Genomic DNA, 23378 nt, shown 5'->3' with positions numbered 1-23378 from the left:
TATATTTATATGGTTAATATATTACTGTTCCTCGAACGACACAGTTTGTATATTTATATGGTTAATATATTACTGTTCCTCGAACGACACAGTTTGTATATTTATATGGTTAATATATTACTGTTCCTCGAACGACACAGTCTGTATATTTATATGGTTAATATATTACTGTTCCTCGAACGACACAGTTTGTATATTTATATGGTTAATATATTACTGTTCCTCGAACGACACAGTTTGTATATTTATATGGTTAATATATTTTTGTCTACTCTCCGACCGAACTGCGCCATCACAGGGCGCTATAATCACACTGAGAAATGGGCCATGGCGTTAAGGGGTTAGCCGGCTGTCAGGTTAAGAAGGAGTCCTGACAGGTCGTTTCATCTGCTTCCACCATCTGTAAATAAATGTGAAGATCATTCACTGGATACCATGACAGCGAATGCGCTCGCGCATGGCCCTCCTGAGGTCGATGCTAACGTAGTAGATCAGCACATGTTCAAGTTATTTCAACCTTAGGGTAGCCAGGACCCCCATCCTTCCACCTGCTAAATTCTTTCCTCGAAGGGCTGTACATGTAATTTGAAACTTGTGGTAGCCACGTATCCATATCAGTTTCCGCGTATAAATTAGTATGATAGCAAGGTCATTATTTCACTGAAAGTGTAGTATCTCTGAGTTAATCCCCACACAAAATCTAATATTCACATAACACCTAGTAATTGTGACAATCCTTATCTCCAAGTGTCTTATTTTACACACAACATGCATATGTTTACTGATACATATTCCCTTTAATATCTCTAGCTGTGCATTACTTATCTCTGTTCGTGGACAAGGTCACAGTTGGACTGGGCAACATATGAAGATCGTCACAATATTGCTATAAAGTTGTGGGTTGACGAACTAAGTAACTTTTGAGTCACAGGAATCAGTTCTATGTTGATAAACCTGTCTGCGGGTTCATCCCTAGGTCTTTGTACGTTATCTAAGCCAACGTCTGTAGACTATAATGAGCCTAAAAGCAACTCTTGCACGTTATATTACAAGAACCAACTTTAAATAGGTATAATCTAACAAACTTCAACTGGCTTTAATCATACCTACTCTAGCACAAATACGTATATATATATATATATATCTGAACGGCGAATTATAATCACATATTGGCCACACATTCGAAGAAGATTTGCACCTAAGTTAGGCGGTGAGGGCTGGTTTTGTCGCCCGCCTACGAACCACGAGCAAACGCGAGCTCTTATGCCGGAACCTGCGTCACCCCCACTGTCATGAGGCCTCCCCTCCTGACTCGCGCATCAATGCATCAATTAGACGTCACGGCCATGATAAGCCGTGCCTGGCTGCACAAAAACTCGGTGGCCGGGACTTATAATTCGAGGAGCAACGGCCAAAACAAAAGAGAGAAGCCTCTATTTTCTCAAAAACCGAGAGAAACACCATGTAATTAGTGAGTACGACTGTAATTTTCATCTGGCCGCAATCATGACTGTCTAAAAACTTGCTCCAAAATTTCGATGGGCCGCCTTATTTGAAGTGGTTAGTCCACGTTATAGGCTGACCTTTAGAAATACCAAACTTGTTATTATATGTAGAACTTTCGTCACAATTGCCTTGACTAGGTTTATTCAGAAAGTACACTGGGTGGGTGGAGATGTAGTCTATCAGGCTGAAGGAGATTTGTTTAAAGCTAAATCTACAATGATCTGTCATAAATTTTTCCCACTTAAAAATACCAGAAAAAAATACAGAAAACTCTTATTTGAACTTAATATCATGGTTTACTTCGATAACTCTTTCAAGCTTATAACTATTTTATATTTCTGAATGGTAATATTTATTTTCCATCCATCAGTATCAACGATATAGGGGATTTATACTGCAACTTTCCAAAAACTCGTGTACTCCTCAATCTCAACTATTCGGAGAATGTATACTCCTATATTTCTGAATGGTAATATTTGTTTTCCATCCATCAGTATCAACGATATAGGGGATTTATACTGCAACTTTCCAAAAACTCGTGTACTCCTCAATCTCAACTATTCGGAGGATGTATTTCAACCACTTTGTTGATTTCTATTACAGATTAATCAGAAGGCTAAATATCGAACTCTGTACATCGGCCAAAGTTTTAATAGTGGATACTGTTTAGGTCAAGTAATAAGTAACTGACATTGTATCTCAGTTAAACCATGACTGGGGACATAAAATCTCGGTCAAGATAACAATAGTATGTTTCTTTGTTCTGAATTTCACGCAAATTTACACCCTATCTACGCTAGCCGTCCCTAATTTAGCAGTGAAAGACTTGAGGGAAGGCAGCTAGTCATCACCACCCACCGCCAACTCTTTGGTTACCCCTTTTACCAACGAATAGTGGGATTGACCGTAATTTTATAACGCCCCCCACGGCTGAAAGGATTATAACAATAGTCAACACCATTGTTATGGCATAAGAGAAATAGTGAACGTGTGTTTTGGTCATGAACTTGATTGTTTATTTGTTAATCACAAACTACACAATGGGCTATCTGTGCTGTACCCATCACTGGTATCGAAAACCGGATTTTAGCGTTATAAGCCATTAGACTCAGCGATGAGACACTGAAGGGTATGTGTGCAAAGAGTAGAAAGAACAGCACACCCATTGCCAAAGGTCTGACTATCTTCTCTAACTGACTAGTGGGATCTGACCATCATTCTTATGGCAAATCTATGGTCCCATATTGCGGAGCAAGTTTTTGCGGCAACGGGCTGCGAACCACGAACTCTCGTATTTACAGTCCGAGCATAGTGCCCACGCACTGTCTGAATCATGGGGGCAAATAAATAACATTAAGTCTCAGTAAGAAAAAGACAGCAAAAATGCGTTTCGTTCAGGAGAAAATAATGGATACTATTCGTCATGAAAGGAGAACAATAGAAAGAATTAACGTTTTGATCACGAGAGGAACAGTGTTTTCGTACGAAGAATAATAGAGAAAATACAACTCGGTCAGAACAATATAATGGACACTATATGTTGGTCAGTTACGAAGTGAATAGCTAGACTACATGTTTATTTCAGATCGTAGATGTTTCATTATTTTACTATCTTTCAATGTATACGTTATGTACAACTAGTAAATAGCAGTGGCGTAGCTAAGTCTCAAAGGGCCCTGAAGCAAACACTTCTGTTGCTCCTGTCCTTAAAACTTTTTTCCAGGTTTCAGAATATTTCCCTCTCAATTCCAATTTTCAAAATTTAAAATACGAATTTTGAAGGGTCCTGGGCCCTTTCTATGGCTACGGTACTGATAAACAGCAACAAGCTTGGGGCGAGAAAGACCTTTGCTGTAAACCTGACTATACAAGTCTTCAACTAAACAAATCTTCTTATATATAAATATGGCCCGGCATGGCCAGGTGGTTAGGGCGCTTGAATCGCAATCTGAGGGTCGCGGGTTCGAATCCCCGTCACACCAAACATGCTCGCCCTTTCTGCCGTGGGGGCGTTATAATGTGACGGTCAATCCCACTATTCGTTGGTAAAAGAGTAGCCCAAGAGTTGGCGGTTGGTGGTGATGACTAGCTGTCTTCCCTCTAGTCTTACACTGCTAAATTAGGGACGGCTAGCGCAGATAGCCCTCGCGAAATTAAAAAAAAACAATATATATAAATATAACAAAGTAAATAAAATTTATAGTTAATATTGAAAAGTAACAACACCAAAATTGTGTAATTTATTAAAGGTACTAAGATATCATACATGATATTACGATTCATTTTACATGTGTACTGATAATCTGAATGTACAAATAGTATGTCAATTCAATGACATTAACACGGTACTTGTGCTGGCAGTTGGGTGTGAGAGAAAATCTTCTGTAGTTTTTGTATTGGTATATAATGATTAATAACTGTGATGATAAAACAACTGCAGTAACAAAAGTTGATTTATGAAATTATCCCAATTCGATACCACATAAATGGTAAAATTTCATCAATGTAAATCAAACAATACGCTACTGTTACCAATAAATCGAGAAAATATTCTTTAGTAAGAACAGATATAACTCTGTCAACCAGAAAATATTGTACTCTGTATTATGAGAAATGAAGTTTGGTAAACCATGTCAAACGGCGTGCGGGAAATAAGGCTAGCATCTTTCCATAACAGCTAAAGTGACCAAATCATTCCCAGGTAACAAAATCAATGCTACTCATTCTCCGTCCAAAAAAAACATGGAAAGGAATCAATAAAAAGAGATAGAACAATACAGAGAAAACAAAAAAGAACAACGAGATAAAATAGCTAGCAAGAGTCGGACAAACTGCCCATCACAATCGTTACTTCTCGCCCTAAACGCTGGCATATGGATCGTATTAATTGGTCTTTCTGGTCGATGTGGTCTAACTCGAAACCACAGACCAATGGCCTTGCCAACCCCCTTTTGATAAGAGTGGGCTTCCCTGCGTTGCTTCACTTTCAGCACAGCGTAATGGTCAAGACCTGAGATCAGTGCGGCCGTACACGATGAACAGATGGACGCCATGCCCAAGTACATTGACACGCTGTTTTTGTAGGTTTACAGGAGTTGTTGTGTTTGGGCTCAATCAAGAAACCGAAGAAAGTCCATCCTCTTAATCGAGTTGGATTCTCAGCAACTTATAAAAATTATTTTATATATATATAAACCAACACGCTGTTTTTGTAGGTTTACAGGAGTTGTTGTGTTTGGGCTCAATCAAGAAACCGAAGAAAGTCCATTCTCTTAATCGAGTTGGATTCTCAGCAACTTATAAAAATCATTTTATATAAAATTGACTTTGAAACCATGACGTTCGTCAGTATTTAGTGTTTTTGTCGTTGATATTACTTCACTCGATATTCCATATTATCTAAAAGCTTTCACTTCAAACATAAAATCGAATATTATACATTGACGTGTAATTAGCAATATAGATAAAAGTATCTTTATCACGTTGTATATAAATCATTGTAATAACTCAGTCACCACGTGTATCGAAACCAGGATTTTAGCGCTACAAGCTCTTTGACTTACCGGTGAGCCACCAGGGGGCTTTTGAAAAGCAAATAAAACGCTACTGTTTAGTTTTTTCTACCTACTCCCTTATTTTTCCCTCCCCTTCCTCATTTTTCTTTGAGCAACAGTATATTAACAACGCAACAATACCCACCTACATGTACAAGGATTAAAAAAAAAGAAACACAATTCAGTCTACAGCTTTTGGATTAACAAAAAAAGTTGTACAATACATATGAAATTCAATGGCTTTCTGAAGCCCACAGCTGTCTAATTTGCATGAAAAAAGAATAATTAGTTTTACCAAGTTTTGTTCAGCACTAGTAATCCTTTTTTTTTATAAACTGAGTCATGAACGAAACATTGAACACTTTGATGTTGGAGAAAACTTTCTTTTCCTTTACTTGAAAAAGTGTCTTCGAAAGTATAGTAATGGGTACTTGTAAAAACAACAGAAATGCCAATACTTGTAAACGTATTTATAACAACAACAGAACTTAAGATATGGCGCACCTTTTTGTTATGAATCCAGTGTACTGAATGAAGAAATGTCTCAAGAGAGTACAAGAAGGAAACGTTCTTTTTGTCGCTAATGATGCATATATAAAGAATTTTGACATGGTACTAAACCTCCTTCCGCATCTGCCTGTCTCTCCCTTCCAAATAACAATGTAACATAAAAGCTCTATAAGAGAACGCCTTATTAACATGCAAATGTTTGGTAGCCCGCATAAAGGCTGGATGCTCTTAAAGAAATCCCAAAACACCAGCATATGTTTGGCTGTTATATAAAAAGAACGAGCATGCCTTCCGTTGTGCGGTGGAAGTCATCTTCCACCAAATTCCGTTTTTTTAATACTCGAATTGTGGAGACGCGAAAGAGACAATAAAGTAGTTGAAAAACAATCACAATATCTCAGCTCTTCATGAATAAACACAAAGGATAAAGATGGGTGCCTCCGGAAAGTCAGGAGAATTTACATATCATTGATTAACAAAACAGTGGCACACCCTGTTACTGGGTTATCAGATCGTTTATTTTTTTAAGGGTGAAACAAGGCCACTCCTATCAGATGCTCGAGAATTAACTATCAAAGAAAGATCCTCTAGTTCTGTAAATTGTGAGTCAGTACAGGATTAAATACAAGAAGTCCCCTGCTTCACACCCGATTTGGAGATATAGATATATTTCTATCTATAGAAAGAGTATATGAGCACAACCATGTCTTTAAGTGACTACAGGGTCACTTCAAAGTTATCCAGGATTCATCTGAAAATAATCCTGGCGATAATAAAAAACCGACAATTGACAGAAAACGAACGTCTTATTATTCTTTTATAAACATAACATGATACTAAATATACTTACAAACTGAGTGATGTAAACCACTTTTAAACTTAAAATACAAAAAAAAAAAAAATGAAAAGGTAACTTACCTAAGTTATGAGTTTACATTTTCACAACTTTTGAAAAGCCAATGCACTTGCCAAAACCTGGTGATACACAGACATACAGAATAAGGTTTTCCTTCTTCTTCAACGGAAAAACCATAAGCACTTATGTTAAACAACTAGCCAGTTATCCTAAAACTGAAAAACGCACACACATACAACGATGATTGCAACTGTTTTTTGCTAACACGCGATGATAACAACGTCCCTAGGTACAAGCTTTATCGCATATATATATACTATTTACTTTGTAAATACGCAATAGAGTTTAGTAATATTGTTAAGTCATACCAGGTGAGCAACTACGGTTCGAATCACACTCACTTATTATTCTATCTAATTATTTTTAATATGGAAAGACATAGTGTCCTGTCTCACCACTTTTATTCATTTAAAATGGAGACGTTTCAAATTAAAAGCCCAAGTGAAAAAAGCAGCTTTTATTCACTTGTAACTTTGTTAACAGGCTTGTCGTGGTGAGAGACGAATTGCGAAGACACTTTAACAAGTGAACTCAATTGTTTTCGTGGTGATGCCGTCTATTCACTTGTAACTTTGTTAACGGGCTTGTCGTGGTGAGAGACGAATTGCGAAGACACTTTAACAAGTGAACTCAATTGTTTTCGTGGTGATGCCGTCTATTCACTTGTAACTTTGTTAACAGACTTGTCGTGGTGAGAGACGAATTGCGAAGACACTTTAACAAGTGAACTCAATTGTTTTCGTGGTGATGCCGTCATTCATTAAAAACGTAACAAGAATGTGCTGTCGACTTGGGAGGAAGAATGGACTGCTGCAAGGGATGGATATTTATTTATCCATCGTATGCAGAAGAATACGCACGTCACATTTTTGTTGTTGCTGGATAGAGTGGAATATATGTGTTTCTGCGCATATTTATAAAAAAAATATTCCATTTTCACCATTGATCCACTTTTAAAACATTCTAAATAACATTCATATTTTAATCATTCTGTAATTAAGAAACGTTATACTTAAGAACCGTATGAAAATATGCTTGCTGACTGGTAATCTAAAGATATATATATCACGGTTTAGAAGAGTTTCCTTTACTTAAGAACCGTATGAAAATATGCTTGCTGACTGGTAATCTAAAGATATATATATATCACGGTTTAGAAGAGTTTCCTTTACTTAAGAACCGTATGAAAATATGCTTGCTGACTGGTATTCTAAAGATATATATATCACGGCTTAGAAGAGTTTCCTTTACTTAAGAACCGTATGAAAATATGCTTGCTGACTGGTAATCTAAAGATATATATATCACGGTTTAGAAGAGTTTCCTTAGAATCCGAAAAATGTTCAAAAATATTGTTTTTTCATTTCAGCTTTCAAACTGATTCACATACAACGTTAAGAAAGAGTTCGTGTTTAATGTCGTACTATTATTCTGTTAATAATGTTCGCCAACCATTGTTAATCTAAATTAAAAGGGAAGTCATTACAGCCAGAGAAGCAGATTTTCAAGGACTGGATTTTAGAACAAGAATGTGCTCAACAGCGTCTCATCTTATTAAAATGTTGTAATATACTTAGCAAAGTCAGAGGACATAATCAAATAAACCGGCTGAAATGTATTGGCAAACACCTGATTCGAGGGTTACGTTCCGGTGGCTTTTTTCTTCGCATTGTGTGGTGGTTGGTCTTGTTATTTTCTGCGCAAAGTTGCACAATGGGTTATCTGTTCTATCTCCACCTCGGGAAACCGAACCCTGGATTTTAACGTTGTAAGTTCGTAAATTTACCGCTGACCCACATGTGGGACTTGGTGGTTGGTTTACAACTTTTCTGATGTATTAAAATCACCCCTTATATTACTCATGGTCCCCAAATTAAACACGTTATCTAAGTGAAAAAAAATCTACATGAATAAAAACCAGAAACAGTATTTTACTGAACTTTGAGTTTTGATTTTAAATATAGATAGCAGTGAGTCGGTTATTCTAAATTATCTGAATCTGATAAGTTCAGTGATTAACATTATATACATTCTAGTGTTTTGTAGTTTCTTGTAGAGAGATATTGTTTGTCCAAATAGTCAATGACGTAATCAAGTTTAGCGTCCTAGAATACATTATTATCTATGAGTTAGCTATCCCATGATATCGTGGTCCTTCTTCTTCAACTAACAGCTGACAGGTGTTTTTGTAAAAGTGTTGTACATAAAAATTATTACGCTAAAGGCGTATTGTAAGCAGTGGAAGTTTAAACTAGTGGCATTAAAATTGCACTTATGCTTCAGAACGAATCCCCTTTACCATTACTGTACAAATGATTAAGGCCCAAAGTGCATTTGTAAATCGTTAAGAGCACAGTTTTCAAAACTATTGTTAACATGGAGTTTATTTTACATTGTGTCGTACATGATGACTAAACAAAGTATACGTGGATTTTCTATAATTGATTTCAGAGCTTCTTAATTTCTAAAATCAATTTTTTCCTATAGCTACTTTTATTGGTAACCAATTAGCAAGTACATTGCTCCAGTGAAGTTACAAGTTCTTTTTTTTATACCAGGGAACAGAACACAGTTCACTGGCGCTGCCTTACCATCATCGACGACATTTCTCAGTATTTCCTCCTCGTGCATTTGGCGTCTGCCCACGTGCACGTTTGTCCAGACTTGCTATTGTCTCTGGTCAGTCAACAAAGGCGTTATTTGGGCGAAATATTCCCGTGATGACGGTACTATCGATTACTAAGTCAGCAGAAAGAATTTCCATTCGTTGTTGTGTCAACCATTTTCCGAAGAAAGGATAATTGCTAGACACACACATTCATTAATTCCCTTCCCACAACTCTTTGCGCGAGTCTCGTTAAAGCTGGCCACCAAATACAAGTACGCGTGCAAAACAAAATCATAAAACATTAATATTATCAAATGAGGTCCTTGCACTAATGCATACACCATTGCTGGGAAAGTTTCTCTCAACTAACCTATCAGGGGAGATTCTACTATGTTTTGAAAGTAGTTTACACACTGTAAAAGTATACTTACATGCATATATTTACATGAAATTGCTGGTTAATTACCGGACGTAGATTTCATAATTCCAAATTTTTATCACCATAATCTAAAAAAAAGCAAATCTTCTGGAAAACGCACAGTTTTGATAATATATCGAGCTGACAGTAAGTATTTAATTATGTTTAATCTCAATATTAATACGGTATACAACTGCGTCATTAAAAGAGCTTAAGTGCACATAAGAAGCTAAAGCTGAGATTCACCTGTATGCTCAACAGAATGGCCTAGAAAATAATATAATCAGAAATGAGTTTAATAATTTTGCAGTTGTTTTGAATGTTTAATATTTATTTCTAATGTATTATTTATATATTTTCATATATCAATTACGTCAGTTACGATAATATTTAACAATGAGCTATCTGCATTGTAGCCACTGCAGAGATCAAGCCTTGAATTTAAGTTATAAGCCCTCAAACTAATCGTTGAACTACCGGGAGAGAGGGGATGTTTGCTTGTCTGTTGTTAAGCGCAAAGCTGCACAGTGCCCACAACGGTTATCGAATCTCAATTTTTGCGTTGTAAGCCTTGAAGGTCACCCCTGAGTAGGGGCTCTCTTAAAAGTTAATTGAAACAAAAACAGTATTATAAAAATTGCACTTCATAAATACAGTGAGTTCTGGAATTAAAAATTGTACTGAGTATATAATTTAACTTCTTTCTTTGTTGCTAAGCACAAAATTGCATATATGGTTTCCGGTGGATCAGCGACAAACTTCAGAATTTCGTTTTGATAGTTGCAAACACCTAAGTAAAGGCAACAGTACGTTTTTTTTTTACCTGAAGCCTAGATATGCTCTTCATGTTGACATACTTATAGTTAATAACAGGAAAAACTATTTTCTTATGTATTATACTTTTAAGTGTTAAACTATAATGTTTAAAAATGCTTACATAAAAATAATGCAATAGTCCAGATAATTACGATAATATAGAGGACAATTTCCTATGAAACATGATACAAAATTTATTGGCTCTCATTGGCATCAGATGCTTTAGGTTTTAAAATGCTATAATACACCTCTGTTGAGCAATTTTAGGGCTAATTCTTTCGTCTACTGTCAGAATGTCTTGGGAATTGCATGCCCATGTGCCAGTTTATTACAACGCAACTACTGGAACTTGATGTGGATGTAATACCGTGAAAACTGAAGAATTACTTTCCCTTAAATATTAGTATTCTATTGCATTGTTTCAAGATAAAAAATAATTAATTCGCACCATCAACTTAATATTGTGTAGTAAAACTTAGGAAAACGTATACAATGAAATTCACCAGAGTTTGTTTTAGCGCAAAACTATACATGGCTTATCTGCGCTCTGTCCATCTCAGGTAATCGTACTCCGGACCATAACGTTGTAAGTCCTTAAATGTACAGCTGCCTGACTCACCGGGGGACAATGGTAGAGTAAAATGACCTTTCTGCAATCATTGCACAGAATCTGGGTACATGTGTTCTAATGAATTCTACGTTGAGATTTAAAAAAGTAAAAACTTTCAATTTTTCATTTCCCGACGGGCCTACTATGTGAAGGCGACTACTGTAAGAGGGTATTTTAGACAACTGGATATTCATTTCACTATCTTAAAAGTAACTGCTTTCATAAATCACAAATACTACAGTATTTAATGCTGATGAGACAGAAGATAAAACAAGAAGCTAATCTTTAGAATACATTATAACAAAATTAAACCTTAGTTATGTTTATTTTCTGAACTTCTTACACATTTTAACCGTCAATACTAGAATGAGCAACTATCGGCTCGAACGAGTGTAGATTTATTTATTTTTTTATAAACCGTAAAGTTACGTCCAATTATCAAATTCTGTCAGTCGAAACAAAAGGAAATGAAGAATGGAAAGTGATCTCCAATCGAGCCATCGCTCAAGCTACGAACCGTAGCAGTTGGAGTGTACATGTATTTGTAGGGGTCTTAGCAAGATTATATAAAAATATCAGATTTTATTATGGATTTCATTTCATTAATATTCTATCCAAGATGTTTTCTGTGTATTAGGATTTCAAAATATTCATAGACAGTACTTTCAAAACAGTGTAAGAAATCTTCTACATTAAATCCACTTGAAGAGTTTATATTTTAAAGTAACATAAAACATATATTCTTTGGCAAAAGGAAAATAAAGGCAAGGATACTACAGTGAACAAAAATAAACGAAACAAAACTATTCAGGAGAACAAAAAACAGTTTATTCTATTCTTCCATGTTCAAGCCGTTATTACAAGGGTGAAATAAAATGAAATGTCCGTCATATATACAAATAAAAATAGGACATATTCTCCACAGCTCAATTGACAGCTTTAAACATAACGATCTCACCAAAATAATAAGCTCTGAATAATTAAAACTTGCAAACACCGTCTACGAAATATCGTCTGGCATGCCAATCAAAAACATTAAAAACCAGAACTAACAAACTGATCAAAACATGCGGGATATCATTTAAATTCAGTATTAATGCCACTATTATACGTACGTCTACTACATTTTTTCAACAACATAAACCAATGTTTTTTAATTGCTGCATACAAAACATTTCATATAAATTTTCAAAAAAAGTACAAGAATAAAAAATGGAGCTTATCAAGTGCATTCAAACAATCATGTGCATTATACAAAGAAAAATATTCCAGCCACAACATTTTCACCGTCTATCTTAAATAAATATTCACCGTAAAAACAAAAAAAGGGGGTGGGGAGAAAGACAAAGGTGATAATCTATCGTATGGGTACCATATTAATAATACCGTATTCTTCTATTTAGGGCGAACTTTTGCGCGAAGCATTGAGGCCACATGGCACGAGCTCTCGCGAGGTCTTTGCGTGACGTGTCAAACGGAAACAGCTGTGCAAATAGAATGGAACTTCAAAGGCAAACAGAAAGATCTCAGTGTATTCTTGCTACAATATACCAGTGAATTTCTTATTTATCTTCTACAGTTCTGTGAGTTCAGAAATAGTCATTATTTCTTTGATGTTTCGATACTTGATACATTACAAAGAATCACTTATACCATCAACAATGATATGATTGTAATACTTTAGTGTTCAATAGTTTTTGAAATGAGAAAAAGTTACTTAAGAGGGCGTGGAATGAAAAACTGTGTGCAACAGATATACACAATTATGTAATAATATCAATATTTAATACTCCTCTTATTCATTAGTATCCTTCCTATACACGGAGTAAAAATTGAGAATACATTAGCACTTCTATATATACAGTATAAATTTTGAGAAAATATCTTAGCACAGAATACTGTACTGGAAAATCGTGACAATAAATTTTAGTTTCTTCTTGCGTTATCTAAACAGCTCCACAAATGCCTCTCTGCAACTGTAACGAATATTTACTTTTTCCTATCTTTGGCGTACACGAAACTTGGGAATGCGTTTCAACATAAAAACATTTAAGACATTATCGGCAAAACTAAATAACCATGTGATTTCAACCAGGCCTACATGAAAAAAAAAAACAAAAAAAAACATAACGGGGTGTAAATGCGCTTAACATGTTGTGTGCGGTATTGTATTTTAAAACAAAGAATGCCATCTCGTGTCATGCCACCTCGTAACAGACTCAATGAGTGTTTATCTAGGCAATATTCTGCAAAAATAAGAACACGCACAGGTGCTCATTTAGTCAAGAGTACCTAATTGTGTGGGAAGCGGAGGGGGGGTGTGTGTGTGAAAGAGATATTCATAAGTGGTAAAAGGTAAATTAGTTTGTTCGTTAAAGAAAAAAGAGGCTTGAAATTAGTTTATTTATGTGCACATGAGCGATTGTATGTGTGAGTGTGTGTATATATATATATATATATATATAGTTCACGTGCAAAAGATGCATATACATATATATAATGGAATAAATAGAAACTCCCCATAGACACCTTTGAAAGTTCGTTTTAAACTAATGATTCATTAGGAAAGAACGTTTCGATCCAGGTACAAAGTATAATGTTACGGAGTCTAATGTCATGGCTGGACTCCTAAGAAAGGCACAAGCAGAATAAAATGCTATGTTAAAAAACACAAGTAACTGATTCAGAAATTTAGTTATTACTGGCGTTAGCTAAATTCCTTAATCAGTAGTTTGTAGAAAGCAAAGGGTAAAATGAGAAGACATCTTTTCACAACTGTGGCTTGTATTTTTACATGTAAAAATCTTCATCATCATCCTGAGCTAGGAAACCGTGGCAAATGAACACGGAATAACTAAACGAAATGCATGTTTCTCAAGTTTAAGACACCTTAAATCACTAATAAATCTGTACAAAGATCGCGTTCAGCCCGTGCCCAAAGCACATAAGAAAAAATTTACAAAAAAAAAGATAACTTAGCTTATTTCTTATTATTGTTTACACGGCATAGACAAACCGCAACTTTAGGAACTACAAACTTGGACTGTGCTTCAGATAAACTGTCCTATTGTTTCTTTTGTTAGATTAACCTTTCACATAAGCAGTTCTTGAAGATTTGAAAATCAATTTCAGCATTTCACTTGGTCCTGCCCAACACTCAACAAAGTGTAAATAAATAAGGTGGGCTGTAAATTACAGTTTAACACATGGCGAAAGTGTTTTTTCCTTACCAGTAAGGAACAGGTATAGTAATGTCTGAAGAACTGCGCAGAATTTACATGTCCTAAAACTAATCAGTTTCAGAGCTTGTTCCTACCTGTGTTGTACATGCTAGGAGGAATGAGGTTGCCAGGCATCCCTGGATAGTATCCTGGTACTCCGCTGTACATGTAAGGAAACAGGCCCGATCCATCACTAGGAGATACGGAAAAGTCCATCTGTTGAGCCACTGGTGTACTGCTATGAGTAGAAACTGCAGAAGGCACTGGCACCACGGTGTCTTTGGTGTCGTCATCGATTGGTTTAATGGAAGTATTGGAAAGTCCCAATGATGTTGATGATCCTGCTATGTTTCCTTTCCCCATTGAGGTTCTTTCACTGAAGGGAGAATTAACGTTATCTTCTGTACTTGGTGAACTTGTGTCTTGGTTTAAGGACAAGCCAAGCACAGGTGAATGATGTAGTCCAGGAACACCAAGACCAGCCATCTGTTGTAGTTCCATCATTTGAAGCTGTTGCATTAGGTTCTGTTGACCTGATGTTGAAATGGTAGAAGTGGAACACCTTACTGAGGACGAACTGGTTTCTAATTTCTCCTGCTGCATGAGCTGAGATAAAGGATTTCCTCCACCAGAAGTGGAAAGAGGGGAAGTTTCTTGACTATCTTTCAACTTCTTTTGGCCCTCAATTTGGTTCTTCAGGTTTTCTATATGTTTTCTGGAGAACAAATGATCCTGAAAACTAGTAGAATATTTTGGATCATACTTGAAAGTGCAGATTTTGCATTCTTCTGCTGTATTTTTAGTCTCCATTTCCTGTCCAAAAGTCTTTGTAAAAGCTAGTATGGATTTCTTCTCTTTTGCTCGAGCGTTCTGGAACCAAACTTGAACAACTCTTTTGGCAAGACCTATTTCACGCCCCAGTTGTTCACATTCTGCCATAGATGGTGTCTTATAGTCCTTGAAGATAGACTTCATTATTGTTATTTGCAATGTACTCATCTGGGTTCTAAATCGTTTGCCAGAGTTGGCTGTACTGCGTGAACTTTGCAATTGAGATTGGGTCGCAGGAGAGGTCGGGTTACTTTCGTGTGACAAATCTTCACCTTCTCTATCTGTAGATTCTGAATGAGTCTCTGAACGTACATCATCAGCCATTTTTAAGCGAAAAGACGAATCGTCGAAGCTTCTGTCACTTAAGTTAGTAGGTATTGGGTCTATAGGTTTATCTGCTTCAACGTTTATCTTCACAGGTTTACTTAGATCAAGTGGGCCATCCTTCGTTTCTGATGTTCTCGGTAGCTGAGGTTTTACACTAAGATCTGTTGGCCCTGAAGATTCTTTTGTATAACGATTGAGTAAAGATAAATCATCTTCATATTTATTCGTGTGTTCTTCGTCTATATTTTTATTCGCGGAGTCCATAGCAGAAGGAGAATATCCTGGCACAGGAGAAGATGGGGCAAACAAGCCCGGAAAATTTGAACTATTTCCCTTACCTTCATCCTCCGCACTATTTGCAGCTTCTGAATCAGTGTCTCCGTCAGGTAAAGTGTCAACGTTTATTTCTCCTTTAGTATATTGATCAGCATGCCTTGTGGCTAAATGAGACTCTAGTGCAGATCGAGCTTTAAACAATGCTCGACAAAATGGGCACCGTTTATGTATAACTTGCTGATGAGCACGGAACTGTCCTTTTCTCTCTCGGGCACGTGTGTTTTGAAACCAAACTTGTACAACTCTTTTTTTTAAACCTACTTCTCGAGCGATAGTCTCAAGCATTTTCCGACTGGGATTACTTTCTATCTGATATTTTTGGTACAAAAAATCAAGTTGTTCTGGAAGAATTGTTGTCCTCAGCCTTTTATCTCGCGGTTGGTCAGTCGATTCCTTTGATTCTTCATCTTCTGAAAGTTTACGTTTCATTGATGGCATTGTTCCTTGCTGTGCTTCATACTGAAGCATTCCAAATGAAGAGTTTGATGAGAAGTTAGTAAATAGGTTTGGGTTCATTATATGGACAATTTGATGTTCTCGCCAAAGATCGAAACGTGGAAAAGCTAAACTACATTTATCACAACGATATGTTCCGTTTTGACAAGTAGCTTTACTTTGTTCAGGTGATGGATTGATTCCTTGATTTGATGTTGGCAAAACAGGTCGTGATCTTGATTCAGTTTCCTCTGGGGAATTTTTCATCTGTGTTACAACAGGGTTTTCATCCTTGAAACATATACTTTTCTGATGCTTAATTAGTTCATAATACCTTTGGAATACTTGCAAACACTTTTTACACTGATAGTTTAATCCCGGCGTTCTCTGAAAACGCACAGAATTTTCGTCTTCATTTGTTACTGGAGGTTGATTTTCATACATCTTTCTTGCCTTTTGTCTTGCATTTTGGAACCATACTACAATAATACGAGGACTTAAATTTAACAACTTTGACAAATAATCCAAATTATCGTCCTTTGGGTAGGCATTTGTTTCAAAAAACTCTTGTAAAATTTTAACCTGATAATCGGTAAAACGTGTTCTGTTTGCACGTTTTCCTGATCCAGAGCTTCTAGATGACATTGAATTAGGAGACAGGGTAGACTTTGCCAAATCATTCTTAGGAAGTCCTTTGTGTCCAAATGAAGTGCTGGTTGTAGCCACTGAAAAATTTACCGAACCTGATGAATAATCTGCTGAATCGTCAGTCGAGTCCTTTTGCTTTAAAATATCATTTTGTGAATTATACGAGTCACTGTACAAGGCTGGTTCCCTACTTAATTCTGAATTTCGCGATACCAGTGTCGGATACGCATCTAAGATTGAACCACCTTTGTCCCCACACTGATTTGAAGTATCTTTGTCATTTATAGCTACTTCTGGCATTTGTGGCTCACATGAATTCATGTTGTCTTTGTCAAAGAGAATGATGCTTTTCTTTGGTGTTGTAAGTTCATTTTCTTGACGTGTTTCTGTATGGTCTGTGTTGTTAAAATCACTCTGACAGTCAGGTTCATTCATTGAGAGAATTTTTGCCTCCCCTGTTTTCTCGTATTCTTCCAAATTTAAATAAGTAGAAGGAGGATTGCTGAAGTTGTAAGGAGAATCTTTATTGCGTTGTCTTTCTTTAAACAAAGTGTTTCTAAACCAATGTTTAATAACCTTCACTGTCAATCCAGACTTCTCTGACATTTCTACCAGCTGTTCTTCTGTAGGAGAATTGTTAATGTCAAAATACGTACGCAAGACTTTCAGTTGGTCATCATTAATACGTGTTCTTGCTCGCTTCTGTTGTTGCGACTGGGATAATTGTTGTGGTTGCTGTTGCAAAAGCTTCTGCTGAGAGGCAAAGTAGTTAGGTTCCATTGAACCAGCTAGCATTGGGTGATTGAAAGCGGATGCCATGAAAGGATCCACAGGGGGTGGCATCATTACTGGTATCATTGGAGGATGCATATTCATAGCAGTAAAGGGCATCCCCATGCCTACTGGTAAACCCATTCCTAACCCCATGCTCATCAACAGCTGGTTAAACTGGAACTGTGCTGCCATTTGATTAGCATTAAAGGAATCGTTATGTTGACCAGCCATGGTTGTAACAGGTGATGGTTGAGTCGTTGCAACTGAGAGACTGAGGTTCATGGATGGGCAAGATTCTTTTTGTACTTGGCCAATACTGTCTGGTGTTGATATAGGAGTTGGTGTAGCATCAGAAATACTACCTGTATCCTCTGTTTGTGATTGTCGTTTCTCGTAATGTCTTCTGTATTCTTCTACAAAAGTTTCTAGTAAATTAAATGGTACAACTTTTTTGTGATATTCCTCTTTATGAGATTTCAAAACCCACACACTAGAAAACTCTCTCTGACACAACTCGCAAACAGATTTGTTGATTTCTGGTAAGAAATTGATATTCATACCTTTTTTATCATCATTTTTCCCTCCTTCATCACTATTATCTTTTTTGTAACTACGTTCTTCCTTCTCACCTTCATCATCTATTTTCTCAGTATCCTTCTTTACCTTTTTTTTGCTAAACTCATTAAACTGCATGACTATGTCGAACCCATAACTTTCCAGAAGATGTTTATACATGAGAGGTTTGCTTCTTGGGTAGGGACACTTTGGTCGTAGCATTTGAGGGCTCATTCGTACTGATGTTTCATCATTAACTTGAGAGGGAAAGGAAAGTCTTTCTACATTACTTTCAGTGTGAGAAGAAGAAACATGTTCAAATTTGGGATATCCCAAGTCTGGTCGATGTTGGCCACAAGATATATCTAGATGAGTCATCTGTGTCGGTATCTGGGATTGTGATAAACCTGTTAGAGCATTAGAAGGTATACCTGGTGGGCCCACTCCAAAAAGTGATGAGGATGGCTGACCAAAGAAACAACACAGTTGTTGGTGTTGAAGTAAAGCCTCCTGAGAGATACATGGCTGGTGACAACGTTGACAAGTGTATGTTCCAAGCAGAGAAACACCAGTAGGCGTAAGAACTGGTGATTGAGCTAAATGGGATGCAAGGCTTAAGGCCTGTTGTACAGATGAAGGATCTGGAGGAACTTGAAATGGTAGTTGAGAAGAGGCACTGGATTTAGTGACTGTACCAGATACTGGTGCAATACAGTGAGGAACTTGTAATAATTCATTTTGCTTGGAAGGCTGAGGTGCAGGAACTGAAGTTAAAGTAGATGTAGTTACACGTGTTTCTGTCTCGAGCTTTAGATTGTTTGAACTGTCGTTAAAGTCTTTTGGCTGAGCCTCTTGGGCATGTGTGGATTCAGGTTTTTCAATAAGTGGGATACTCAAATCTATTTGCCCAGTTATGGCAAGTTCGTGGAGTTTAGAAGCTCTAGTCTGATGTAAAACAGACTTTACATGTATATCTAAAGTAGATCCTTGATTATAAGCAACCTTACAAATGTTACACTTGTATGGTTTCTTATCGGATTCACTATTACTTGAAGTACTACTTGGACTTGGACAGTTACTGCTAGATTTCGTCGTACTAGTCGTGGGCGCAGTTGAAACTGTTGTAACTGCGCCTGTACTGTTCTCTTTCATACTTTGCTTCAACTTGTGTAAGTGAGAAACAGAGTTATAATGCACAAGCAAGATGTTCTTCTGTGTAAAGGATTCCTTACAAACATCACACTTGTAAGGCCTGTTAGGATCAAGATATTTCTCCATGGGGTAGCTCATCTTCTCTCCCTTCCGATGGAGCAGAGTCTTGTTATGGCTTGTGAGATAACTCTGTCGGGTGAAAGCAACTTTACATCGATGACATTTGTATTTTCGTGTGGGATCACAGTAGCTATCTTCTGCTACGGCCTGGCTATTAATGTAATCTTCAAAAAACTGTTCCTTTGAGCTGTCATCTACCAGGTTAGTAGTTGGGTCGTTCCCGTCTTCAGTGTTTCCTTCGGAATTATTAGGTTGGTCTGAGACATCATCACCAGGAATCGACGTATCCATAAGCTCTTCAAACGATTCTGCTATATCTCTGTTGTTGTCTTTCTTCATGAGTTCTGTTGTTTGTGGGTCTAGTACTCCTGGACCACTTCCGTGGTTTGTTAGCAGAGGATTATTGGCCAGGCTAGCTTTATACTGTTCCATCTCCTCGTTAGTCATATCTATGTGAGATGTCTCAACATGTTTCTTCAGGGCTTGGATAGAGCGAAAACTGCGGTCACATAGGACACACTTTGTTGCTGCTCGGATTACATGGTACTGCGAATGAAGCTGTAATTTATCCAAGGTTCTGAATGCTAGGCTACACTGACTACAACGATACTTATATACATGACGATCAGACACTGCAAGTTGTGGAATTTTTGCGTGAATTTCTTTGAAATGGAGCTGTAGAGTTTGAGATGAAGGAAAACATTGTTTGCAACCTTTCCACCAACACATGTACCCTGATTCTCGTGGTGTTTGCTTTATTTCTATATGGCCTTTTTCGTTCTGGTGCAGAAACAGGTCATCAACATTACTAAACGTTTTAGAACAAACAGGACACGCCAACTCTTCAGCTGCCGATTCTTCTGCGTACGAGATCTCCTGACTGTCACTGTCGTCTTCACTGTTGTTACCTTTGGACTCTATACAATCTTCATTTTGAATTGCTGTTTTAGGCATATCTTCAAATGCTGACTGATCCACGAGAGCCAAAAGTCTTTTAACTCCTTCCTTGTTGACATTATGAGTGTCCACTACATGCTTTTCCAACTCTGTCCATTCTACAAAATTGTCTTGACACAGGGGACAATTCAGGGAGGCTGGTTTCTGTGAATGCTGGGTCACCACGTGCATCTGAATACGGACTTCGTTAGAGCTGGTATAATTACAGAAAGGACAGGTATAAACCTGATGGCGTACTTTGCTGCTATCTTCCGACGTGCTTGGTACGGTAGCGTTTTTGGTTTGGTCGAGTAAAACTTGTTTAAGGGCAGAACTGTCATTCCGGTCTTCCTTAGACTGCTCACAATGATCTTCACTCTTGTGAGCTTCGTTCTCTACGTGTTCCTTTAATTTTGGGGCTGAAAAGAAATAATTCAAATAATGAGTCGACCTTCAGAACGCGGCATATTAAGAATAACATAGAAATGTCTACTTAGCTGAAAAACTAACCATTAGTCTCTACGTATATAACTTAGCAAACTCTTCTGTTAACCCATCATTAGTTTCAAAGGCTTCTGAAGGACATCACGCGGCTAAATATTTCGCCTTCAGCAAGCTAGCAGTCAAGTCGTGAGCTTTTTTCTAAACATCTATCTATTCTTTTAACAAGAAAACGTATGTAATGGATCTTGTATAGGAGACATAAATAATTAGTTATTAAGTTCTCACGAAAGCAGTTAAATTTCAAGAAAGTAAACGCGAGATTTTAGTCTGAAGGCATGTCTGCTTTTTTCACCTCTCGTAGGAACACTTTTAAGAAGCACCTTAACACTAGCTATATGTACATGTGTGATCTGTAGTCTGGATATATTTATCTGACTAATAATAACTAGAGAAAATAAATCAGAAACGAATACCAATAAAACAGTTATAGGGACTAACGAAAGTGAAACGTTTATTGGTCACCAATAACTAATAAGATAAATATTAATTAGCTTTAGGTCGCTCTCATGAGCTAATTTCAATATATTAATGGCTTAGTTTTATTCAGCCACTTTTGAATACATTACAGGTGTCTTTTCCTCTTTTTTTTTAAATACATTTTTTCCAACAACCTATTAATTGGTTATTTTTGGTCAACTGCGGATATTTTCTTATAACTAAGCAATTATCTTGTGTGGGTAGAACATCTGCAATGAAGTACGATTTCATTAAGAATATTAGGACTACTTATAATAATATTATTCAAATGTAACTAATCATCAGAACCAACCTGTCCTTAAAAAAATCTTAAATCTATATTGTCTTAAAAGAGCCGATATCACCTTAAAATACTCGTTATAAATTTCATAATTCAAGGTGCAATGCTGTTTGATTTTACAATTAGAAATACTGGTGTAGTTATATGAATACTAATAAATGTTTCTGATGTTTGTTTATTATTAATCACAAAGCTACACAAAGGACTATCAGTGGTCTGCCCACCACGAGTATCGAAATCCGATTTCTAGCAATATAAGTCTGCAGACATATCGCTGTGCCACTGGGAGGGGGGGGGGGGCAAATGTTTCTGTAAAATAGGATAATTTTCATTTAAAATGTAAACGTTGTAATGGTACAGCAATAGATAAACAGTTATGCCATTTTTTTGGAATTATTTTAATTAGAATGACGTTCTTTTAAAAGATCATATTCAAATTACTTCAACTAATATACCATTCAATTACTCCTTACAATATGTCACGCTTTAACGGTGAAAATATACGTCTGCGCCTTTAATTTAATTATGTTGACTGATAAACATAAAGAAGAAACTACATTTTTTTCTGTAGGTGCTTGCCTACCTTTAAACGATGTATATATACAGGGCCCAACATTATAAGCAAGCTGACTTTATACATCTCACCATAGTACCTATCCAATTAAAGGAAATCAATTATATTATTATTATGGCTCATTTTTGTAAGAACCTTTACTGTCTCTGAACACCGATGAAACATAGCTACTTTTGTTTATAGAACGTTTCATCAAAATCTTCCCGACAAATTACTTACCCCCTTGAACAATGGCGGTGCAATTAATTTAGTAAAACGTATTAGCTAAACGCCCTAATTACATCGAACGTAATACAGAAAGAATGGCTGCATTTTCTACATGGCCATTGGTAATTACACAAACAATGAGAGTTTTAATAAAGAGAAAATAAAACTGTGTTTACATCAGTGTTTAATCAGTAAAAATCCACAGATTTAGAAGAAAAGCTTCGCTAACTATAAAAGAATAAATTTCCACAAAACATCGTTCTATAGTTTATTTGAATATTTAAATTAATTCGACAGCTTTACGCAAACGATTACGTTAAAGTAATACTCAATCGTGATGTGTGTCATTAGAAGCCTCGTAAGGAAACAACACTGATGGAACCATCTTATAATTACTTGAAATATTACAGTCGCTATTAAACGCTTTACACTAACACTACGTAGAATGTAACACCTTCAGTCACTTTGGAAAACACGTGCTTAGAGGAAGAATAATTATAAAAACACCAGACTAGCTTTTCTATAAGTTAACTGTAATAAGATCATTAAACACTACTACCAAAGGTAAATAAAATTTGTTTTTCAAACTTAGCAACTACAGTCCATAGATTTATAATTAATTGATTAAACGCTGTAGCCGGCAGCTCTCATATTCTTCTAGTCACACAGTAATCACTGACCATCTCATATATGCAATTTTTATGTCAATTTTAGTGCCATGTTTTACATTTAGATTGTATTGGTTACAATAAAAAATATTACATTTTAATTTCTCGTTCAACAATCCAATCAATAATTACATTTTGTTTACTACTACTCCAGCTCTGAATAAAAACCGAGTAGTGAAATGGGAGGGGGGGGGGGGGAGAAGGGAAGTTGGAGCATCAGTAAATATTATTTTATTTTTAGCACAGTTATCTAAGCCTCTATAGTTGGTTATCGAAAGTAAGTAAAACATATAATTGAGACATATTCTGGTTTAGTTTCCTGTAGGCTTACATTTGTTGAGTTTCAAACTATACAAAACTGCCAATCTTCGACAGTGGGTTGTGAAATTGATTAT

At 36.5% G+C, this 23378-nt stretch overlaps 1 protein-coding gene across 5 annotated transcripts in view; it reads right to left on the bottom strand.

Annotated features, from left to right (window-relative positions):
• The window catches only part of LOC106478343 (zinc finger homeobox protein 3-like), a 172383-nt gene that overhangs the window by 76607 nt on the left and 72398 nt on the right, over positions 1-23378 (bottom strand). For all 5 annotated transcript variants that reach the window (XM_022381939.1, XM_022381935.1, XM_022381940.1 and 2 more), the window contains exon 3: positions 14255-20692. In XM_022381939.1, the coding sequence (XP_022237647.1) occupies positions 14255-20692 (6438 nt within the window). The remainder of the gene's footprint in view (positions 1-14254; positions 20693-23378) is intronic.

Source organism: Limulus polyphemus, unplaced genomic scaffold (assembly GCF_000517525.1).
Source record: "Limulus polyphemus unplaced genomic scaffold, Limulus_polyphemus-2.1.2 Scaffold201, whole genome shotgun sequence".
In the NCBI taxonomy this organism is placed as follows: Eukaryota; Metazoa; Arthropoda; class Merostomata; order Xiphosura; family Limulidae; genus Limulus; species Limulus polyphemus.
The sequence above is the reverse complement of the archived record's forward strand: the minus strand, read 5'-3'. Positions and strand labels throughout refer to the sequence as shown.